The 25,531-nt window shown below is 40.0% G+C and overlaps 1 protein-coding gene across 3 annotated transcripts in view; it reads right to left on the bottom strand.

The window, feature by feature from the left end:
* KYNU (kynureninase) overlaps positions 1 to 25,531 on the bottom strand; it is a 988,121-nt gene that overhangs the window by 734,180 nt on the left and 228,410 nt on the right. For 2 of the 3 annotated variants that reach the window (XM_078682489.1, XM_078682491.1), the window contains exon 3: positions 16,295 to 16,415. In XM_078682489.1, the coding sequence (XP_078538615.1) occupies positions 16,295 to 16,415 (121 nt within the window). The remainder of the gene's footprint in view (positions 1 to 16,294; positions 16,416 to 25,531) is intronic. The other variant, XM_078682490.1, reaches the window with a different exon arrangement.

Genomic DNA, 25,531 nt, shown 5'->3' with positions numbered 1-25,531 from the left:
TCTAAAAGCAGGTGTTATACCTAAAGTACATAAAGTACGGAATGTACCATTGGCTTTGAGGGATCCTTTAAAGAAAGAATTAGAGAGACTGTGCAAAGAAGGTATCATAGAGCCAATCGAAGCTTCTGAATGGCTCAGTTCAATTGTTATTGCACACAAACCAAATGACAGTGTTCGCATGTGTGTGGACTTAAGGGATTTAAATGAATGGATCTGGGTTGACCGCCACCCTTTGCCCCACATACATGATATACTAGCCACTGTTGACAATGCAAAAGTGTTTTGCACCTTAGACTTGTCAAGTGTTTATCACCAAGTTCTATTACAAAAAGAATCGAAGCACTTAACCTCTTTGATAACTCCGGAAGGAGCATTCCAATTTGTGCGTATGCCATTTGGTTTGGCATCTGCTTCGGCAGTTTTCCAACGAGTTATGCAAGGGATTTTGAAAGACATTTCCAATATTCTGGTGCTCTAGGATGATATTTTAGTGTGGGGAGAAAACATGGAGGAGCACAATGAGATATTAGGAATTGTGCTAAGCAAATTAGAACAAGCTGGTCTATTAGTCTTAAAAAATGCAAATTCTGTCAATTGGAGGTGGACTACCTTGGCAACACTTTAAATCAAGATGGAATTAAACCTAAGTTTAACTTAGTGGGAGATTTAGAAAATGCACCAGTTGCACAAAACAAAGACCAGCTAAGGTCATTCTTGGGATTGGCCGAATATTAGTCAAGATTTATTTTTAATTTTTCGAATTGTGTATTTGCTATACGAGAACTGATGAAAAAAAAAATTGGTATTTGTATGGACTGACAAGTGCCAATGTGCTTTTGAAGAAGTAAAAAAAAGCTGTCGCCAGTGTTGCTTCTTTACAACCTTTCAATGCCAAAGATAAGTGCATAATTGTGACACATGCCAGTGGTTATGGTTTGGGCGCTGTTCTGATGCAAATTCATAAAGGCAAAGAAAGAGTAATAGCATTCGCATCCAGGACACTCAAAGGTGCAGAGAGCACCTATTCTACTATCGAAAAAGAGGCATTGGCATGTTGGTGGGGAGTGCAGCATTTCCGGAACTTTGTGTGGGGTATGAAGTTTGAATTACACACAGATCATAAACCGTTAATTGACATTTTTCCCAATGCAGGTGCTGCCAAAGCCACTCCGCGAATTGCTAAATGTCTTTATCGTTTAAAAGAGTACAATTTTAGCCTTAAATATGTACATGGTGTAGTGTAGTTCCTATAGTCCCAATAGGCTCTGCGCATTGGAATAATATCTTCAGTAGTGTAGACGTAGGACCGAGGTTATCTAGGTCTCTACTGACTATATTAGACTTATGTTTTTGCCAGCTAGCTCAGAGTTCACTAGAAACTTTCTCGAATAAGCGAGGAGGAGTTTAACCTCCCTGGATAGACAAGAAGGGATTTAGTTTCTGACAACCATCAAACATGACAACTTTGCTCTCCCTGAATAAGAGTATATCTCTAGAGTCGTGTGAAAACAAAAGACAGCTATTTCACTCAGTCAAAGGTGCGTACTTAGATTCACCAGATTGCAGAGAAAAAGAGAGACGGGCGTTTTCAATAAAAGGTGTTATTTATTGAGCAGTCTCTTTCCTCATACAAGAAAAATGAATTGCTACAATTGCAATACTTATAGTTAAGTAAAGTGCATACAGTAAAAGCAGGATTATAAAATAATACTGTAAAAGCATGGATATGGTTTCTTAGCCATATGATACTTTAAAATGGATAAAATAGATACATACATATATACATTGACTAATCGTACTCAACTGGTGCTTCTAACTATGCCTACCCCGGTGTACCTGACCTAAGCCTAATACGTGGGAAGGAGTAAGTAAGTAGCAGTTTAAGTTAAGTTTGTTTTGCCAAGAATCTGACTCAAGAATTCTCTGTAAGGGTTTAGTCAGCTCAGTACCTGGGTATTAGAAGGCAGGAGGGCTGGTATCTCTCTCTCAGGACTCGGTATCCCAGTCACCCGCAAGGGTAAGCTGGAAACGCCGGAGGCTGGATTTCTCGGCAAGAGAAAAGACAGCGTCTTTCTCAGCGCGTCAAAAGGGAGGGGCAGCGTCCGTGGGCTCTCGCATCAGCTGGGCTCTTCGGAAGTAGTAGCTGCTCTGCTCCAGGATTACCACCGTGTGTTTGCTTAAGGCAGCGTTGGTATATTTATACCTGAAAGGAGCCGGGGTTGACGTAAGGATGGACATATGAAGTCAATAAAGATGTCACTAAGAACTGGTCGTTCTTACAGTGCTTTACAGGAGTTCTCGGACGAAATCAAAACAATAGCAGCGAGGATTTCCCAGGTTGCTGGAGGCTTGGATTTGTTTAAGAACTCGGTGTGCTTTCTAGGGGGCTGGAGGAATAGGCTTGCTTAATGTGACAGCATGCGCTATGACCGAATTATGAAAAGGGTTTCTATGCCGTTGCAGGGATATTATTGATTTATAACCGGACAAGGGCAAAGAATAGGAATATTGATTTGTATATCAGTAAGGTTAAAGATAGAGAATAATGACGTTATGTTGATTAAACGCCACGGCACGTAGCCTGAACGCAGATTTTGTAACGTCCAGCCAAGCTGTACAATAGAACGCAATTGGGACTGACCATGTTGTAACATTAGTAAATCCTGCTCTATTATATCGATTGCAGATGATACAATACTGTCCAGTTAATATATTCTGGAAGACAGAGTCATTAACTCATTGTCCACAAAAGAAAGTGATTTTTCCAAATTAATTCGGTCAATTTCCCGTATTTTCTCTGCTGTTTTAATTTGAGTTACTTTCCAAGCTTCGTTATAAGCTGCATATATAGAGGCTGCTACGAAACGTTTTTGATGCTGTTTGCGCGGTCCCATTATGAAATCACGCAAGTCAGCACCTTCTTTAAGTAAAGTTAAGTGTTGCTTAATTTCTGCCAGTGTGGATGTATGTAGCCATTCGAGGCAAAGTTTTCCTACACTGTATGTTGCTACTATCCCTGGATGTTGTCGCTGGGAGTATCTAGGGTCTGGCCTGGTCAATTTGAACTCCTGTATTTTGTTCAGGAATCTATCTTGACAGTTATTTGTGTCTGTGGGCCAGATCAACCATTTTTTCCAATCAGGATGTGGTCTGTTTTGGTTTAAAATATGGGATACGTCTTTCTCAACCTCTGTATTGTTATTACTGTCAGGTGTTGGCTTTGGAATAGACGGTTTGTTTAAGTCTTTAATTTTGGCTAGGCCAAAACAGGTCGATTGTTGAATTGTGTCATTCAAAAATATAATTTGTTCTGGGATCATGCAGGCTCTTAATAATGATTCTATACCTTGGACTTGCCAGTCTCTGTTACCCAAGATCGTTTTCGTTTCAATGTTTTTATTCCAAAAATCAAAAACAAATGTATTCATTTCTTCATAAAATGATTCTGAATAGATTAATTTAGTATTTGTTAGCATCGTTTTCATTCCTGTCTTATTTAACAGTTTGAAATAAAATGTTTCTGCGTCACTTGTGTTAAACCCTGAGAAGTATGGGAATTTCTCATAGAATGTTTTTGAACTACCTTTTGGTGGAGTTGCACAATGTTCCCATTGATTATAATTTAAAACATTTCTAGGTTGTGCAGATTTATGCAAATAATGGTTACCATAGTGGTTGTAGCAGTACATCTGATCATAATTTGATGAACCCTGTAAATAATCATGTTCTGTAAATGTTGCTGACATAACTAAGTCTGACATCATATCATTGATACTTTCAACGTCCCAATCATCAGAGAATGTACTTGGTTTAACAAAGTCACTTAATGAAACCTTAAATTGATGAGGATACTTCAAGAGCTCGACCGGGCCATATATCTCGTAATCTGTTTTGTCCCATGCTACCCCACCGGGTAATGGATTGGCTGTGAAGTTTACTGAAGAAAGTTCTCTTTTCTCGATGTGTGAAGACTTGTGTGGCTTTAGGACCAGGTTGATATTCTGGCTTGCTGTGTCCATTGTAACATATTTTCCTTCAATGAAGTGTCCCAAGCATAGTACCATGATGAGCCATAGCAGGAGGAAAAGTACACCTAGCACCACCCAGAATTCAATCCATGGGGAAATCAGATAGGTTTCTTGTAGTTGATGAAAGAGTTCTTTAGCTTTGTCTTTAAAAGTTTTTGTTGTTGGCTGTTCTTCAGGTTCGCTCGGATCCTCAGAAAGTCATCGAAATTGATGAAGTAGCCTGATGCAGTTCTGTCAATTATTGGAATTGCTTCTGGTTTTTCTTTGTTTCATTAGTATAGCCTGTGGCTACATCGTTGTAGACAGGTGTTTCTTGACGAATTGTTGCAATTTGGGTTCCAAGAGGCATAAGTTACATGGCTTTGTTGCATAGTCCTTGTTGATTCACTGTAGGTTTATCAAATGTGATTAGTCTCTCAGTTTGAACCTCTTGATTTGTAGCAAACTTTGGTGTTCTGCTATTTCTTGGGAGTCCACTTGGCCTACTACTTATTATTGGCCACATGATTGTGGTTTAACCAGGTCGATGGATACAACTCGGTTCTCCTTTTTACCAGCAAGGGGCGGTAGTACAACTGATCTTGTTCCGTTGACAGCTAAGACAGGTACTGCTTTTCTGTAAGAAGGCCCAAATTCCTTCTTCACCGCGATTTTCTCTCTGACCATATCCCCAATCTTTGGAATCCAGACAGGCCTTGCTGGGACAGGTGGTTTCTCTTCAGTGGCTGTTGGCTGTCGTTTCAACTTTATGTTGCTCAGGTCTTTTCTTGTTTCATTTAAGTCCTGTAAAATAGCCAAACGATCTTTGATATCGGTTTTTTCTTTCCACCATCCCGTTTCCTTCAGGAAGGAAGTGACAAGATTACCGCAATGCAATGCCCATTCTGGTCATGGTCTCCCTCTAAGCTCGAAAGCTAAAAGCAGGACTCTGATCAGAGTGTAGCATGCCAATTGCGTATGTGCCGATAAAGACTCGCAAATCTTTTTATAACAGTTCTGGCGTCAGCCGAGAGCTGGGGTCTACATTTTTAAGTGAAACTAGTCTGAAATGATATTATTAATGGAACGCATTTTTTATGGGAATTTATGTGATCTCTAAAAGAAGGGCATTGGTAGTGCTCCGGGCATTTCGCCACAGCGGTCTCTGTTGCAGTTTTGACAGTAAAATGCAAATTTGTAGTTTTGCAGGCTCATTCCCGGCCACCAGTAAATTGATTGTAATTCTTTCAGAGATTCCCTAATCTTAAGGTGTCTTAGACCCTCCCCCATATGTGCGTCTGCCACTAATAAGTTTCTCCTGTTCATGTTTGGAATTACTCTATCCCCCACTCCAGGGATTTGAGCAAAAGGAACGGAGTTTGCATCGATTACGTATGTATAATTGAGTGGATAGTTGACAGGTAGTGCTGCACAGTCGCCTTTTGATGACGTTTTTACTGCCAGCATCATTTCCCCGTCTATGTGTTTTCCTGAACGCTTTTTTGTAGCTACGGAAGCCGGCTTAGTTGCTTCCGCTGTGGCTGTCTCAGCCAATGAATTCCCTGAAACGTGAACGCCATCACGTTCATGACTCAATGAATGTATCACGTGAGTCTTTGGTAGTTCTATCTGTAAAAGAACTACTTGTTCCCAAAGCGATTTTTGCTTTATTGTGGCACCTGTGTCATCTTTGTAACCGTTTTGAACCCATTTCTGAAAGTTTTCGTTGTATGATTTGACGCAGGAATACGAATCGCACACTATTAGTGTTGGGAATTCGCGATCGGCATTATCTAGTGCCATTTTTAACGCTATTATTTCAGTTTGTTTATCTGAATTGTTTCCTACAGAGTGTGATTTTGTTACCAGAGGTCTCAATTTACCTCCGCGCCACACGTATTTAACAATCTTGCATGTGGCATTATAGGCTTGTTTTCCCCAAACCGAGGGTTGTGCATGTCCGTCTGTATATATTACACAGGCGTATTGCTGTATGGGCAGAATGTCGATTGGCAGAGGATATTCTCTTTCATATTCTAGATTTTTTAATTTTTTCATTTCCGGGTCAAAATAGTATTTCACTTTGTCTGTAGCAAGAGAATTTTCCCATTGTATCCATTTTGGATTTAATGCCACAGTAGGTAAATTACATGGGCTTGTTAATGCCTCAAAGGCTGATTCTGCTGTTCTCACAGTAATCTGTCTGCCATCAGCTTGGTCTCTTTCTTTTGCTACAGCTGTTTGAACCGCATGAACAATGTTTTCCTTAATGCTGAATGTTTTTTCAGCTTCTGTGTACAAATGTGATTTGTATGCTATTGGTACCGTTTCTCCCTCATTAGAGGTTAGGTATGTGAATCCGCATCTCCCTGGGATGACTCAGATTACAAGGTTGCGTGTGTTATCGCGTGTTTGCAATTTTGTTTTAGCTAACATGTCTGTTTGCAATGATCTGAAAATTTCTGTGTGTTTTTGAGTCCAATTGATTGTTTTAAAATGTGGTTTGATTAGTTCATAGAGAGGTTTAACCCTCTCTGCATAATTTAGAATGTAAGTTCTTCCGAAATTCAGGAAACCTAGAATTGATTGTAAGTTTTTCAACGTTCTTGGTGCTTGGATTACTGCACATTTCTCTAAGAAATTGTCTGCCAGGCTTTTGCCTTCACTTGATAATTCATATCCTAAAAACAGGACAGTTAGATGGGCAATTCGTGACTTTTTAAAGTTGAATTTGTAACCCTCTGCTGCGAACCCAAGTATTATGGTGTTCACTCTTTTCAAGTGAGTATCCAAGTCATCATCTGTTAGATAGATGTCATCGACATAAGATAATGCCTCATCATCATACATTTGTAGTAACTCTGTTACTCTTGCTGAGAATAATCCTGGGCTGTTCTTGAACCCCTGTGGGAGTCGACAGAATTTTTTCTGCAAGCCCATTATTGAGAAAGCGGTCAAATACCTGCTTTCAGGTGCTATATTTTTACAAAAGAATCCATGTCTAATGTTGTTTTGTATTTTTTGCGCACGATGTTATTCATTAGTGCTGCACTATGTGAGTTTTGTACTGCAAAAGTTTTGCAACATGAGTTAAGGTGTCTGTAGTCCAAAACTAGACGATATGCCTCGTCTGGTTTGGAGACAGGAAACAAAGGATTGTTCATTTGTGAGGTGCATGTTTCAATCACCCCCTGGTATTCAAGTTGATCTAAGATCTCCCTGACCTGTTTTTTAGCTTCTTGCTTAATTGGGTACTGCCTCTGTGCAGTTGGTTGAGATTTTAACTGGATTTTGTGAGGAGGAGAGTCCTCATCCCATCCAACATGGTTTTTATATAATGCAGGAGCTTGGGCTACTGCCCACTTTCTTGCAAGTGTATATTTTTTATGAATTGAAATGTGATTTGAGAAGGCAGGCATAATCATTTCTTCGCCATGAGGGCACTCCGTGACAAACACCGGTGGCCAGTCTTTTTCAGCTAAAAGGATATCATAGCCTTTGGAGAGGTTATCCCAAAATAGACCCCTTATTTTCCTAGTCTTATCTCCCTCTATACGTAATGTTATTTCGTATATTTTATGAGGTTTGCTAACTCTGGTATCTGCAGTTTCCACCTGAATGTATTCATTCGTGTCCACTGTCTCCAGATGATTCATCAGGATCTTGCGAGCTATGGTCACTTCTGCTGCGCTGTCTAGCATTGTCTGAGCCCACTCTCCGTTTTTCAGCTGTGTCCTCAGGATCCTCGGCATGTTTGACTATTTTAATGCTGGCTACCTTCTTTTTTGGAAATTGTAATTTTTTACTTTGATGAGCAGGTTCCTTGTCTTTGGACTTGACGTGCTCTTCCCTGTGTTCTGACCGTCCTCTTCTTTCCGATTTCTGCGAGGAAGTCTGAAAAGATCGAGAGGGACGTGTATCAATATTTTGATATCTATCAGGTTTTTTCAAATTATCCCTATTTCTAAGGTTGTATCTTTTCTCAGAGGGCTCCCTCTGGGGAGACTTGTGTCCTTGGTCCGGAGATCTTTCTCTCCGCCGAGGAGACTTTCCTCTGGACTGGAATCTTTTTTCTTTGGAAGTGGCTTGTTTATTTCCATCCCAGCTCTTTTTTGGAGTGTTTAAATTATTTTTAATAAATATTTTCTCAGGATTTTCAGTTAGTTGGGGTTTTACTGGTTTCCCACCCAAACTATCTCTTCCTAGCTCTTCATAGGATTTTTCTATGATTCTGGCAAGTTCAAATGGTTGTTCTGCTATATCTGTTTCTTTCAATTTCTGGCGGATCGCCACAGATGCTGCTTCTCCTTTTATGTTAGATAATAATAAAGCTGAGACCTGCTTGATGTCTTTCAGTAATTTCATACCCAGAGTAAAAGCAGGTTCTGGACCGTATTCATTTTGAATTTGTCTTAGCACATCTGGTATTACCGCCATGGACGGAACACCATGTGTTTTTGTGTAAATGGAAGCAAAGACTGTGCCCCAATTGTCCCAGTCCTCCACATGTGGTGCGATCCCCATTGGAAGACAGATAGTCAGAATTCTGTGTTTCTCAGTAGGGGTAGTATCCGGAAATAATGCCTCTATTTGAGTGATTTTTTGTGCTAACCAGAATGGAATTTGTTCCCGTTTTGCGGGTACTTTACCCAGACACGACTGTATGTTCTGTGGTGTAATTTTGTTTATGTTCCCCTGATGAGGGGTCAGCTGTGGAATGTTAATAGCTGGTTGGACTGTTGAAGTCCGCATTACATATTGGACTAATTGTCTATGTATTTTAATCAGTTGTTTTAACTGTACCAAAAGTTCTGGTATTGACATTTTTTCAATGTCGGGATGTGGTGTGTAGCAGGCTAGAACCGGCCACGTTGCTCCTGGTCTACCTAGTGGACCGAGCCTGGTGATGTGATTATTATGTTTTAGGGCGCCTTTAAACCAGAGCAGGTGCTCTTGGTATTTTAATGGGATTTCCACCTCCTCGAAAGGGGTGTACTCATCCGTTGGTTCCTCTATTTTGTAATAGTGGAATTCATGTGTGACAGCGTTTGCTGCTGCAAAGTTTATCCATGAATAGAATACCTCTGTCTGCCGATATTCAAGTGCCTCAATTACGAATATGACTGTACCACCTCTCGATGTTAGTCCATTTTCTATTAGTTTAAGAGTTATAGTTTTTCTTATGTTGACCGGAATGAGTATTGCATTTGGGTCAGTCTGTAGGAGACTAGTGTCTTCCTCTAGGAGACGACCTGCTATTCTAGCTGCCTCCCTTTCTTCTTCACCGTCTGACATTTTACTGACAGGAAGGTTTTTTGTTGCAGATCAAGTTTCAAGGAAACAAAGATTAGGTGCACAATATTTTGGAACACTGTATCCTTCAACGTTGAATAAACCAAAAACTATACATAGAAATCTCTTCCTACTAAGTTTTGGCGGATTTTTAACCTTTGACCCACTCCAGACGTCTTTGGAGTATTTACGGGAGAATGGGTCTGTGTGAAAAAGCACGACTGAGTTACTCTAACGTCTTGCGTTAGATTTATCCCCTTACCAAACGTTGGGCGCCATGTAGTGTAGTTCCTATAGTCCCAATAGGCTCTGCGCATTGGAATAATATCTTCAGTAGTGTAGACGTAGGACTGAGGTTATCTAGGTCTCTAATGACTATATTAGACTTAAGTTTTTGCCAGCTAGCTCAGAGTTCACTAGAAACTTTCTCGAATAAGCGAGGAGGAGTTTAACCTCCCTGGATAGACAAGAAGGGATTTAGTTTCTGACAACCATCAAACATGACAACTTTGCTCTCCCTGAATAAGAGTATATCTCTAGAGTCGTGTGAAAACAAAAGACAGCTATTTCACTCAGTCAAAGGTGCGTACTTAGTTTCACCAGATTGCAGAGAAAAAGAGAGGCGGGCGTTTTCAATAAAAGGTGTTATTTATTGAGCAGTCTCTTTCCTCATACAAGAGAAATGAATTGCTACAATTGCAATACTTATAGTTAAGTAAAGTGCATACAGTAAAAGCAGGATTATAAAATAATACTGTAAAAGCATGGATATGGTTTCTTAGCCATATGATACTTTAAAATGGATAAAATAGATACATACATATATACATTGACTAATTGTACTCAACTGGTGCTTCTAACTACGCCTACCCCGGTGTACCTGACCTAAGCCTAATACGTGGGAAGGAGTAAGTAAGTAGCAGTTTAAGTTAAGTTTGTTTTGCCAAGAATCTGACTCAAGAATTCTCTGTAAGGGTTTAGTCAGCTCAGTACCTGGGTATTAGAAGGCAGGAGGGCTGGTATCTCTCTCTCAGGACTCGGTATCCCAGTCACCCGCAAGGGTAAGCTGGAAACGCCGGAGGCTGGATTTCTCGGCAAGAGAAAAGACAGCGTCTTTCTCAGCGCGTCAAAAGGGAGGGGCAGCGTCCGTGGGCTCTCGCATCAGCTGGGCTCTTCGGAAGTAGTAGCTGCTCTGCTCCAGGATTACCACTGTGTGTTTGCTTAAGGCAGCGTCGGTATATTTATACCTGAAAGGAGCCGGGGTTGACGTAAGGATGGACATAAGAAGTCAATAAAGATGTCACTAAGAACTGGTCGTTCTTACAGTGCTTTACAGGAGTTCTCGGACGAAATCAAAACAATAGCAGCGAGGTTGCTGGAGGCTTGGATTTGTTTAAGAACTCGGTGTGCTTTCTAGGGGGCTGGAGGAATAGGCTTGCTTAATGTGACAGCATGCGCTATGGCCGATTTATGAAAAGGGTTTCTATGCCGTTGCAGGGATATTATTGATTTATAACCGGACAAGGGCAAAGAATAGGAATATTGATTCAGGTACCTAGATAAACACACTACAATGGAGTTAGGAATGTAAATGCAGACTGTTTATCGCGTCTTTCAGTTGAAAAAGTTGATTGTGAAAAATTGGATTCAGAGGTTGAAGGACGGGTGGTGGCCAAGTTGAGTGATGTATGTCAGGCCATAGAAGAGTCGGATTGGAAAAGAGCTATTTTAGATGACATTATCATAAAAAAGGTTGTTGAATGTCTTCCTTTGAGAGAGGTTTGAAGGTCTCATGATGATTTATTGATTTATAAAGTCTTGAGTGAATTATCTGTGTGGATGGTATCTTGAGGAGGAACGACAAGTTAGTAGTTCCCTCTGCTATGAGATCAAGATTGTTACAATTGTTACATGAGGGCCACAGTGGTATGTCAGCTATGAAGAGAAAGGCCAGGCAGGGTTTATGGTGGCCTGGTATGGACAGGCAGATTGAAAGATTTGTTAGGGATTGTGTTGCGTGTTCTCGTAGTGACAAAACTCATGTCATTCAAGAAACTGCCATCCATCATGTAATCTGGCCTAAGCAAGCTTGGGAAAGATTGGCAATTGATGTTTGCGATCCATTTCATATTCTTGGTGTGGGAAGGAGATTTGCCATTGTTTTAATGGATTATTTTTCAAAATAGCCAGAAATAACCTTTGTGTGTGAAGTCAGGGCTGACAAGGTGATTGGTTTCTGTGAAGAAATCTTTCGTAGAGAAGTCTGTCCTGCTGAACTGCTAACTGATAATGGACCCCAATTCACTTCAAATGAGTTTAGTGATTTTCTTAAAACATGGGACATTAAACACTTAAAAACTCCAGTTTATCATCCCCGGGGTAATGGTCTTATCGAACGATTCAACAGCGTTTTGGGTGAATGTATCCAGATGGCTATTCACAATCAGGTTGATTAGAAGTGTTCGGTAAAGAAAATGTTATGGAACTATAGAACCACTCCACATTCAGTCACAGGTGAAACTCTTTTTTGTTTACTCAAGGGCACGGTGCCTTGTTCTATTGCTGTGCCTGCATGGATGGGAAGATGTGATAAGAAATGTATTAATGAGGGCATCATAAGATCTAAAGTTGAAGACTATAAATGCTCTTATGAACATAGACACAATGACAAGTTGCTCAAAGAACCTACAAGGTTTGAATTGGGAAATTTTGTAAGACTAAAGTTGGGAACTATCCAACACAAAGGATATTCTAAGCTATCTGACCCCAAGAAAATTGAGTCTATCAATGGTGATTATTTGAAACTTTCTGATGGAAAATGGTGGAATGCCAATCATGTGGCCAAGTGCAATGAAACAGAGGTACGAGACTGGTTAAATAAATATGTATCTATTTCCAGTTTGGTTGTAAACAATTAGTCTAAGGGAGTTGCTTCCAATAGTACTTGTTTACTCCCCAGTGACAAGTCTATGGTTAGAGTACCTAGCAAACGCGTAAAGAATATTTCTAAGAAGTTGCAAGATTATATTTGTGATTAGTTGTATAGACATTTTAGTTACTATAATCTATTCTTTTCATTTGGCAGATTTGTATTTTTTTATCTAAAGAAAAGGATATGTTGTATTCTTGTGTGTTTACTTTTATAGCAACTGCTGCTTGGCAACTACAAGCTTCCACTACTGGAATCCTGTGTGTGTGAATCCAGGAGACGGTAGCTGAGGCTGTTGAGTATGCAGCTGTTGGGGTTTGCTCCTGTATATATAAATAAACCTTCTTATACAAGCAATTTGGAAATCCTGTCTTCAAAAGATATTACCTGCATTATCGTAGGTTTGGGACTGGAAGTCCTTCAGTCACCCCATAATTTTCACAAAATAGGCCTCCCAGGCATCCTCACTAGCATGACTATCCAATGTTGAATCAGTGGCTTCTTTAAGTTTAAGGAAGGGTGTGTTTTATCATAGGCCAGAAATCCTTACAGTTTTTTTTAAATAGCCGCTTGGGAGAGATCCCTCCAAGATTCCTCCCTTAAACCTCTTAACCTAGTTTTCTGGGCCTCTCTATATGAACTGTGCACCTCCTTAATTAATCTGTGGTCTCTTGGAGAAGATCTAAGTGTGCTATACTTTCTTTGAGCATGTTGCATCAAACCTGCAGACTGGCGGAATGGCCTTGGGGTAATTTGTCTCAGCCAAATTACTTTTGACCTCGCCCAGTATCTCAGTAAAGGCTGTCAGTTAAGCCTCTTGCTGGAGACCAGGATCTAGACATATCATCTCCACCCGTAATCCTTTTAGATAGTATCAGTAGGATCACCTTCTCCTTATTGATTTTATCCCATTTTAGTGGGAAACAAATCTTTCTTGCGAGGATTGGCTTTTTGGATTCTCTTCTACAGAGTTGTTACCACCCTTCCATAGCATGGACAGAAAGGGCACTGCATGATAGCTCTGAGCAAAGAAGTTTGTTTAGCTTGGATAATTTCCCCCGCAGGGTTTCGGAGACTACGACAAATTCTATAGATGAACTATGCTCCTTTTGCCCAAACATCTTTACAAATGACTTATGAATTCATTATGAATGAATTACCTAAACATTTCTCATTATTTACATCCTATTTAACAGATCACCATAATCACTATGCATTAAGTGGGGAATAATCACTCCCTCTTCATTAACTAAACCACACACAGGGTTTAACACGTACTTACAGGAATGAGCAATAAAATCACAACACACAATGTTAAAACGTTTATTTGAATAGGCTTCACAAATGGCATCAACTTCTTTTTTTTTTTTTTTTCTTTTTTTTTTTTAGCAGAGTTTTATATAGCGCGAACTAGACCCGAACCGAATCAGGTATCAGAGCGCTTTACATATTTTTCCAGTTACGTTACATTTTTACGTGTTCCAGTTACTTTCATTTTTTTTTTTTTTTAGGCACGGGGAGATTAAGTGATTTGCCCAGAATCACAGGAGGTTTTGGCGTCGTTACCGAGACTCGAACCCAGTTCCTCCAGGTCTGAGGTCGAGCGCCCTAGCCGTTAGGCCAACTCCTAGGCCAACTCCTAGAAACTCCACCACAGACCATAATCCCACAAAAACTATTATTATAATAATGAATCAGTAACCAGTCCCAATCACCATAGTCTTCACACACCAGAGGGTGGAAATATATGGGTAGGAGCTGTGAAACTTTTTTTCTTTTAAGCTTTGCATAACAAAGCCACCCCATGCTCTACCCATCGGGGTAGGGACTGCTGCAGGTTGAAAAGAGCAACACCCATCTAGAAAAATTTTGGAAGCAAAAAAAGAATCTGCTCCCTTACTATACATAACCAATCTGCATTACCCAGATTTTGATCAAGACCTGTAACATTCCAGATTTCTATTTTTAGGTAGCAGTTTCATACACATTTTGTCGTCACCCCCTCCTGTCTTGTTTTTTCTTGCTGATTGCCTGAAAGGGGGACTGAATGGAGAGTACTTAGTCAATTTTAAGACTCTAGATCCATAAAAGGGCCAAAATGATTTTCAACGCTCATTGTAGACCTGGCGAGACGTAGTATGGTAGTACTTCCCCCCTTACCTCAAATACTGTTAGCTTTGAGGCCTATAAAAATAGCCCAATGGAAAAACACACCTTTGTGTGCTCAGAGTCGGACATTGGGAAATTCCCTTAACAGGTTACCAGTTAAAATGAACAAGTATGCAATCACCTTCTAGTATCTTTGTGGATGGGCCTACCCACCCAAATTGCCATGATGATTTTACTGAGGTTACCTATGTATCTTGTGTCTCGTCATCCAATGGAGTGCTTTGGTCATAAGGCACTCTGTTGTTTCCAACTAACCCTCCTTCAGATCTTGGACAGTGTCCAAGGCAAAGACTTATGGGCTAACGGCTGGGGAAAGATCTAATTTTTGGTACCTTTTCCCACCTTTTCCTACCACCTCCCTATAAGGCTCCCCATGTCCTCTTTCCCCATTACATGCAAATATGAGGGAGAGGGATTTAAAGGTCTCCTTTGCCATGTCCCTGGTGACACCCCTTGGTACAGGGGGAGAGCTCTTTGAAGGCTGTATTTGCTGGGTGGAATAATCTGATTCCATCTGGGAGCTGGATTGGGGTAGGAGGTTTTTTCTACTGTTTTCCCCCACAGCATCACCCAGTGCCGTAGGGATCCGTGATAGATCACAAAGAGCCACTGATTTTGAACTCTTAACCACAACCTAGGTTACAGCTCCTTGTTAATCAGCACAGATAAGCTCTTCTCAATACTGCTTAACTAAGCACAAGAGGTTGTAAAAAAAGAAGAAATCACTTTTTCAAGTCTCATACACAAATCATCATTACAATTAAGGGAACTGTCTTTTCCAGGTGGTACTAGGCCTATAGTCTTTGACAGTTTAGGTGCTTTGCTACCTTTAAAAAACCTTTATCACCTTAGGCTTTATGACACCCCTCTTTCTTTTAACTGGTGGTTCTGTTACTGGTGATAAACCAGCTTCACCAAGGCTCAATGAAGGGCTGCTGGATGTTGCGAATGGGCCCCCATTCTCTACTGACTCAAATTGAACTAATACATCCAAATTGGGGGTGCTGCAGTTTAGTCCAAACCTATCCTTCCCTCCTCCAGTGAGATGCATCGCTCAGTCAACTCTCTCTCCTTTGACAAGACATTTGCAGCCCTCGTTAGGAATGAGTCAAGGGTATATCAAGTTCCCCAAGTATGTTTCTAAATAACTTTTCTCTTACTCACTTTTGATTATAGATTATGTCGGCTCTTCAGGTTGAGGCAGATCAAAGGGGTAACAACTTAGAGGTAGGGCTCAGCCCAGGCTCTTGCATTCACTGATGGGCATGAATGGGCCCACCCTTGACCCGGGCTTCACCTGGATGTGGCCCAGGTGCATCAAGGCGTGCCTCCTGCACCGCTGGATGATGACACGCTTATCAGCAGGAGTGGGACCACAGTGATGACTGGTGGGTGTAGTTCTTTCCCTTCCTTGACTTTTCATGACACTGGACTGCTCCCCTACATGCTGGGAGTTCCCTGCATCAGACGCACAAGGTGCATGATGATGATGTGCTTATCAGTGCGAGTAGGATGGTAGTGATGGCTGGGGGTGTAGTTCTTGTCTCTCCCATGGCTCCTCTTGACAGTGTACTACTACCCCACATACTGGGAGCTCTGGCCAATTTGCTCATTTTTATTTTTATTTGCATGTACATTGCATTTAGTAGAATATATGAAGTACATTGCATTTGCTTCCAAAACATTCCCTAATGCCCAGCGCTTTTTAGCATTACAAACTTAATAGACATTTTATAGCTGGAATTAGTTGAAGTACATAAATACTTGATAATAATGCAGCCAAGTGTTGTCAGACATATTAAAAGTTCTTGGAAAACATACTTTTATTCTAACAAATTAAATGAATTCACTGATAAAACTTGCAAGAGAAATGCAATCATTTCATGAAATTACTTACATTTTAGCCCATTTATCTAATTCTTCATCCAAATAAGTTTTAACTTTTTTGGGTGCAAGTCCAAGTGAATTTCCACAAAGATATACACAGTCATCTTCAATGTTAGCGACAGTAGGGTCTGCTAAAGGAAACATATTATGAGATATTTGTAATAATATTCTGCATTTGATTGGGATTTAGGTTCACAATAACTAGACAAACTATATGGCGATTAACAAAAGATATAAATTAATTTCCCTATGCAGGCATAAAGAAAATACCTTCTTGCCCTAAATTCAGGCAGGACCATGACTTGGTTTCCTATTTCAGCATATGCTATTAACAGAAGATATACATTAATATCCCGTCAGAAAGAGATGAGACATTAGATAGAGGACAAAGCAAAATAAATCAAGAACAATGCAGGCAGGACTAGAAGTTGTTTTCCTTCAGCATAAACTACTTGTTTATAATGATGGTACAAAATTGATATTTTAATTTGTGATAGACTCTAAAACTAGAGCAATCTAATTCTGACAAGACATTTGTTTCCATAAGAAATCCACTTTTTAAACTAAAATGTACTGTGACTGATACATGGATCGCCCACTGTCAACATATTAGTCAAACTCCATTCTTAAGAATTATACATTACTTAAATTTCAGACAAGAAACAAAGATTGTTTATTGAAAAACATTTTGAATAACAAACTCTTTATTCTGTGTTTTAGATGCACCCACATCAGGAATCCAGTCAATTATTTAAATGTATGGCTACAAATTGAGGGCTATATATATTACATGTATAATTTAAAAAGAAGGAGTTCAAAATGGCTAAACATTTGCAAGGTAATTACCAATAGAACAATTTGGTACCTGTTGATCCTCCGAGAATTGTGAAATTTCTCGAGTTATCAGGAATGCTGTACACTATTCCAATAGTAATTCATCATTTTTTTAAAAGAGTTTCACATGGACATTTCAGTTGCTGTGCTCCTGCGGATCTCAATTCTGATGAGGCTGGTAACCCGTTACCAGGATCAACAGAAAAAAGTCACATGTACAGCTTAGGATTGCCTATCGGGAATTGTTACCTTGCAGTAGCTATTATTGAAGTGCTTAAGATTGTGAAAAGCAACATGGATAAAATGGTCAAATATGTAGTAGATTTCAAGGTAGAAAACATCTTCACAAATTACATTTTGCACCTTCAAAAGTTATTCAGAGAATCTCATCTCTTTCAGTATTAAGAAAGGATGAGTAGGGGATCGTGAGATTTTTTAAAACCATCACGCATAGAATTGCAGGCAGTTTACTTCAGGCAAACTAGCAAATCATGAAACAAATTTCAGTTAAATCCTTGGATATATATTCTCAAATGGAATGAGTCACCATTATAGTGAAATCTTGATTATCAGCTAATTTATGTATGAGGGAATACTGTGATCATTCCAAGCCTGGGTCCCTGGCCTAAAGAATTAGCGTTTGCAGAAATATTCCCACAATGAATATGTTCAGACACTTTTGTATTGTTAAATTGAGGAGTAATTGCCTATCCAGGGTATGAATGAGAGGGAACAGCTACAAAACAGTTTCAAATAGGCCTTGTAGGGGGGTGTTCTCTATAAGGAAAATGTTTCCCCAAGGAGAAACAAAAATCCATTTTCAAAGTTCACATACACAGTTGAGTTATATTTACACTGCATGTGTATCAAGCAACACATTTAAGCACTCTAGGAAAATTGTAAGTGCAGCAACTTCTTGAAACTACTACTTGAATTCACAGCAAATTCCAAAATAGTTACAAATGTCTCCATACATAGACAAAAGCCAATAGGAGTGATTTTCAGATTTTACAATAGCCACTGCTTTCCTTTGAACTAGTTGGTCAAACAAATCAAAGATTGAGGTATCACCTTCCTTTTCTAATGTGAAGAAACATCAATACGACTTCCAGATGCAAAGTTGGATATATTGGTACACAGTCTGCTAGTTCTGATATTATAAGAATATTAAGAGTGCTTGTTATTTATGGAAACACTAAACAAAAAGCAAAATGCCGAGAAAAAAACAAAATGCTTTCTAGACTTGGCGGACAGGTTTCTCCGTCACAAAGTTATGGATATTTCATCAGTCAGATTACAAGTTCTGTAAATTCCCTGATAATTGTAATATGACAGACAGGCTATCGATCACGTTTGTGACAGAGTACTCATCTGTCAAACTCTAAATCATACCCTTAGTGTCCTCTATGGAAACAACAGTTACACATTTAGACAAATCTACAGTTTCAAAAAGTGGATAGTGCTCCTTAGAAATTCTGAAATAAGACGAAACATTTTAGGATACCAAACTAAACCTAAAATTGTGGGAACTCGGGTTAAAAAAGGTATTTTCTCAAGATTATTTGATGAACAATTTAACATGTTGCACAAGGAATAAGTGTATTAATGAAGTGCTCCTTTCTCCTGTGAAGAATGGTGGGAAACTATACAGTATGACATTGATTTTTCCACAACTACCAGGAAAAAAGAGATGATTCTGTTAAAAACAGAGATAAAAAGCAGGCACTGTTGGCTGCTTATTACTTTTTCCAGATATATATTGATATGGATTGGCAACATCTAATCCCCTTTAATATGTAGGATCTCAAAAATGGTCATTCAGTTGTCAAAATTGAAAATGTTATGGGGGTTCGTAAAATACTCAATCGGAGATCTTTGAGACTGGACATCTTAAATAAATAAGCTCTTAGAAATAAGTGAATGACTCTTGGAATAATGGTTTGATTTGCAATTATGTAATGTACTGTTCCAATTTATGGGATACAGTTTCTTAGGCAAAGAGCCACAGTATGTTATAGGAAAAGGATGGGGAATCAGGAGGAGAGTGAGGGGTAATCAAGGATAAACTAGAGAAAATGTGTCAGTTGATATTAAAAAAGATCAACATCTTGAGGCAAAAAATGTGCTAATCTGTGTATCTGTCATCTTAAAACAAATTTTCAATTCATGAAAATAAGCTTTGATGATAGCAGATGCATTTCAAAGTGATGCTGCTGTCATCCCCATGAAAACCTTATCTGCAAATATTTTTTAAACTTATACCATGATGTGGAACAATCTGCAATCCATGATAGAGTCTGATTGTGAAGGCGTGTCTGATAAATAAATAAGCACAATGATCCTCTAAAGATATAAGACAGATGAAATTGTAATCGCTGTGGAGGTTCGATCCTAACCAATGCAGTATCCCAGTAGGTGAGTCTGCAGTTCTCTTGCTTTGAGAACACTTAATAGACAGAGAAAGAGGGCAAACTACAAACACATGGAGTAAGTCATTTACATTTGCTGATTTACCTACTGCCCATATGAGAAGGTGCTGAAGTTTAATATCAGCTTGCCAACTGTCTCAATATTACTACTTCAGGAACTCTGTCATTATCTTTACTAATTTGAAACAAGAATGAAATAAGTGTGCACAAGCTACACACATTATTCTTCGAAATTCTCATTTGCCAAAGAAGTAAACATTGAGTCAACCCATATCTTCACAATGATTCTCTGTAGACACCTCATATAGAACAAAACCTGGTTCGCCTCTAAAGTTGATATTGACGGAATATATTTAACTACTTGCTAGCTACCTTTTTCCCTCTGTCTTGAATTTCATTCATCTTGAAGGCTGGACATGTGACGCGTTCTTCATATTTAAACATATTGAGATTTTGTGGCACTCCTGAAACACTGCTGCTGGGCCACACCCAGTAAACTGATATAAAAGAGAACTTTCCTTAGGATCATCGGATGCCTGATCTGATGGTGATTGACAAATCAGCCAATGTCATCAGTGAGGTACAGCTTAGTCAATTTTATCCTCCTGTGGTATCTGTGAAGAGTTTCCTCATTTCACCCTGAACAATATAAATGTGACACTGCTTGTTCTTAAGTCTTGTCTTCGGAATGGTGCACATCCTAGAGCCATCTTCAAAGTCTTCCTCCCTTCCATAGAAATTCTTCCCCAAAAATCTATTAATACCTTGTTGCTGGGATGGTGGGTACCAGAGGTGTTAAAAAAAAGTTATAAAGGTGTAGTCACATTGATCCTGAAAGAATCCTGGTTGGATGAAGCCAATTTCAATCACTTTCATTGAACTACTCATCTACCAGCGTTGTTCTTAAGTCTTGGCTTCTGTATGGTCCGTGTCCTACAGTTGTCTTCAAATACCTCCTTCCTGTTTTAGGAATTCCGCTCCAAGAATCTGTTAATGCCTTGCGGCAGGGAGGGTGGGTGCCACAGGTGTTCTAAAAAGTTGCTGTCACTTTAATCCTGAAAGCATCATGGTTGGGTGCAGCCGATTTCAATAACTTTCATTGAATTACTCAACTTCCAGCGTTGGCCAAGGTCATGGAGAAATATATTGCCTTACTTCAACATGACTCAATGGTTTTTGTTGAGGTCGACGATAGTATCATTCTAGTCTATCTCAAATCCCTTGCACATTGATTGATAGGTGACCCCACTGACCAACAGCAAGATTACTATAATGTAGCTTATTTTTTTCTACAATGATAATGCAGTGACAGAGAGTTCACTGTGCTGGAGCCTATGCTTCGAAACAACCTTATGTTATGTTTTTAAGGTATTTCTAGCTTTTAAAAGTTTAAATATACAGCAAATTACAATTAAGCACTTTTTAATATTTGAAGGACAATTTGATGTTTTGAAAGCTTTCCATTTATTTCTCTTAATTCCTAAGTAGTAGTAGTAGTAATAATAATAATATTAATAACAACAACATCAACATAGATCAGAGGAAACCGCTTTTTATGGAGGAGGTATCATTAAGATCAGAACTGCATCATCAAGATTCTTCTACCATCATAATCCCAGGCATGACACAGAATATATTGTTGAAGGAACTCTGACATCAAATTGTCTGTTGGATCAGTGGAATTCAGAACCATCAAAACAGTTGCAGAATTTCAGTCAAAGCAGATATTGCCCCTTAAATAGGTGGATGAATGCAACAAGGAAAATGGTAACTGGTCCTGTGGATAGGACAAATCAGGCTCCAGGTTGGGTACAACAATTCTGGCATCCTTCAGTAAATATGGATTCATAGGGCAGGATTAGGAGAGAAATGTACATCATGATAAGTTGTTGTGTTTTCTTGCATCCTTTTTCGGGGCCTATTGTGATTAACCTTAACACTTCTACAGCTATTTCAGCAGGCACATAGGATCTGAGCTGCCTGGCCCAAAATATCAGATGAGCCATGGAAAATTATCACAAATGTATTAGGACATACACAAGCATGTTAGGTCATTCAGGTGCCAAAGAGTTATGTCTATTAGAAATATGAAACACACAACATTTTGCATAAGTGTAGTTTTTCATCATGACACCAATATGAAACATAAACAATGTTTTGCCTTGAAATAATTACTGTAAAAAAGCAACATACACATTGGTTTGCTGTAACCAGCCAACATGTTGATCACTATAGATGGCAAATCTAAAGGATACCATGTTCCCGAAGAAACTTCTGGACAATCTACCAATATTGTCCATGGATATCTCAAAGTTACTCAAAAACTAACTGAATGCATACTTACCAGGTATTGATAATGTTTTCACAAGGGAGGAAAGAGAGCGACTTCATTTTGTCAACACAAAATTTAAGGAAAGAGACAAGGGACTCCAGGAAGATGCATCGAAAGACTAGGACACATTCAGGTCTTCAGTGAAGGACCACTAAGAAGCAATGGCCTTGCTTAATGTTGTGCCTCCATTTCATCTTTTTGTGACCATGGTATCTTGCATCTTGACTTTACTCTGGACTCAGGTACTGGTGAATTAGACATTGGATTCCAGTTCAATGGTCCCCCAGGTCAGTCTTCTTTTTCTGTATCTCAGCCTGCACATACCTATTCTCTCTGTTCTATTCACATGGTTATACCAATACACCACACTTGGTTTCAGACTGTTTGAGTATATTAAGATTTACTCCTTACTATGTGTTTTGTATTTGTGGACTCTTAGACTGTTATCTGGACCATTTCCCTATGACCCCTCTCCTCATAAAGTGCATGGATGAAAAATATATGACTGCACTTAAGGATGGAGGAGGTAGTAGGTCTTGGTAACATAGACTTGCTAAACAAATAACTGTTAATCTCTACTGACCCAGCAGCTACAACTGGTGGAAATGCCTAATAGTTCGGTAGCAATAACCCAACATGTACTAGTTGGTAAACTAATTAGTATGATTACATGAAGAACAATATCAGTCCCTTGGCAGAAATCTCAAAATGAAGTTCTGAGGCTTTTCACCTTGGTGCTGTGGATCCTGTGCACAATAGACAGGATATGGCTCTACAGCTGACAGAGCAATACATACTCAATGACATCCCTATAACCACAATAATGTCCTCTATGGACAGAGCCTCTTGCTGTATCTATATTTAAAACTTTGATGATGCAGCCATGTATCCCTCAACAAGGGAGTAGGAGGCAACGTTAATAAATGACATGACACAAGCAAAGTGTGATTTAAAATCATTCACATGGTGGCTGTCCATTTGGTTCTCCATAAAGTCTTGAAATCTATATTGTCTGTATTTCAGAGTTCTACAAGATAATGCTGGTGTGCAATGCAAGAAATTGTGAGAGTTACTGATGAAGTTGGTTGTTAATATAAATAAAATGGGATTTTCTTCTCCAGTCCACTGTTAGCTTGAGTCATTTTTTTCAGATTTATAATCAATTACTAGTGGCATCAGTTTAGACTGATAAGCATTGGACAGTGATGCAGTAGATGTCATGTTGATAGATGTTGGACCATGAGTAAGCACTATTTTGTTTCCAAAAATGTTACTTAGATGTCGATTTGAAATCATCCAGTCTCTGAGCGAAATATATATATATTCACTGAAAACACCATAGGTTTCAGGGACAATATAGTTAGTTGGACATTTAATTCATACAAAAAGATAGAAATTCCCCTGTTATAGTTAGTTGAGCTAACTATAACTCACGCCCACGCAATGCACTGCTGATGACGTCACATATTACATCATTCATGACATGGTCAGTGATATCACTGATGACATCTCAAATGACATCCCATCACATGCCATGAATGATGTAATATGTGTCGCCATCAGCAGTGCATTGCGGGGACGCGAGTTATAGTTAGCTCAACTAACTATAACAGGGAATTTCTATTGTTTTGTATGAGTGAAATGTCCAACTAACTAGAACATCCCTGAAACATATGTTTTTTTCAGTGAATTTTTAAGGTTTTTAAATGTATAATTTCTAACTATAATGTCCCTGAAACCTATGTTTTTTTCAGTGAATTTCAAAGGTTTCTCTGAATGCTAATTTCTAATTATAATGTTCATTAACCCTATTTATTTTTTTGTGTTTTTAAATCATCATCCCATTCTCAACCTGATAAAACCTGCAAATCTCACCAGTTTTCCATCTATACCTTCTACCCCAAAAAATCGCCACAAATGAGACCCTCAACTAACGCTAATGATATGCAAAGTAAACGTTGCCGTGGAAACTAAAAACTAAAACACCACTTCGCCATATTTTCAACGACCAGCCAAATCTGTAATGCGATCCAAAAACAGGCGATAGGCCGAGTTATCAGTAACAAATAACATCAAACTTTAACTGGTGTAAGAACATCGACTATCTACTGCGTGAATTGAACCCAAGTGTGCCAAGTGTACCGGTGATGTGCTGCACAGACCTACCTATGCAAAGCACAAACCTCTCCATGTGGAGATATAGTATTGATACTTGTAGTGTACTGCACAGTGTACGCAGCCATGTTACCTCATGCAATGGGGAAGATCTCGGTCATGTAGCTGTGTTGTCCCCCCCTGGAAATGGAAGCAGAGTGGACTGGTCAAACGTACGCCACTCCAGTGTAGCAGTATGAATAAGTAGGCCAGGCCCTGGGCGTGGTTCACTTGTGGGCAGACCAACGTATCTGCCAGAGCGGCGGACCTCACCCTGGCACGTGCATGCTGCCATGACCGTGGGCCTCCTTCACACAAGCCCCCTGCGAACCCAGCGGCAAAGCACCGCAGACTTATGTCAGTACCGACTACTGCCTTCGATCTACACTGCAGACAGCAGGGCTCACAATTCAGCTGCAGTGGCAATTGCAGATGACGCAGTCCACTTCGCAAGACACGTTGCTCCCAGTGCCGCCTGCCTGAACCACGCATCATCGCAGGCCGCACACACGCTGTGTGTTTAAGTGCTACTAACTCATTGCACCATAAGTCATTGCCACGTGGCCTTATTAAGGCAGAATTCATTATACAAAAGACATTGCTCCCTGTGCGGCCCGCCGGGAACACGTATCATTGCAGGGTGCACACACGTTGAGTTCTCCAGGTGCCGCTAACTGCGCAGCTCTACTCAACGCCACGTGGTTGTGCGCCCATCCTGACTGCAGCCTCCAGCCTACACTGGGGTTACCACAGTTCACAATTCAATATTAGTAGCTACGCAAATTGTGTAAGAGACTATAATGGGTTAAGAAGACCAAATGCTCCCAATCTGTGCAGCTCAAGTCAACGTCACGTGTGTGTGGGTCTTTGCTGACCGCTGCCTCCGACCTACACTGTGGAAGACCAGCGACACGTGGTGCCAACTAATCCTGTTCACCACAAGCCGATCCCACATGTGTAACTGTGTCCTGAGTCTTGAATGGCAGTGACCCCAACTTCGTGGCAGCGACCATAGCACTAGACTCCTTTCAATCAGTGAGGGATATTTGCATATGCAACGTCGGTGACACATGGTGCCATTAACCCTCTTCAACACAATCCGATCCCACATGTGTAACTGTCCTGAATGGCACTGACCCAAACTTCGTGGCAGCGACCACAGCACCAGACTCCCTTCGATTAGTGAGGGGAATTTGCATATGGAAGGCCGGCGACACATGGTACCCCTGAACCTGCACTATGCAGGCCGGTGGGGCCACCAACGTATGCACATGGCTGTGAGCCCTTCCTCATCGGTACCTCTGGCCTACACTATGGTCAGCAGAGCTCATAATTCAGATAGAGTCCCGATTCTACATGACGCAGTCCAGTAGGCAAGACACATTGCTCCCAGTGAGGCTGTCCATACCAAGCACCATCACAACCCTATTTAACACAAACAATCCCAGATGTGTAACTGTGTCCTGAGTAGGGGTGGGCGTCAAATTCCGTGCCGCTC

This window comes from Lissotriton helveticus, chromosome 3_1 (genome assembly GCF_964261635.1).
Source record: "Lissotriton helveticus chromosome 3_1, aLisHel1.1, whole genome shotgun sequence".
Taxonomy (NCBI): Eukaryota; Metazoa; Chordata; class Amphibia; order Caudata; family Salamandridae; genus Lissotriton; species Lissotriton helveticus.
This window is presented reverse-complemented; position numbering and strand designations above follow the sequence as displayed.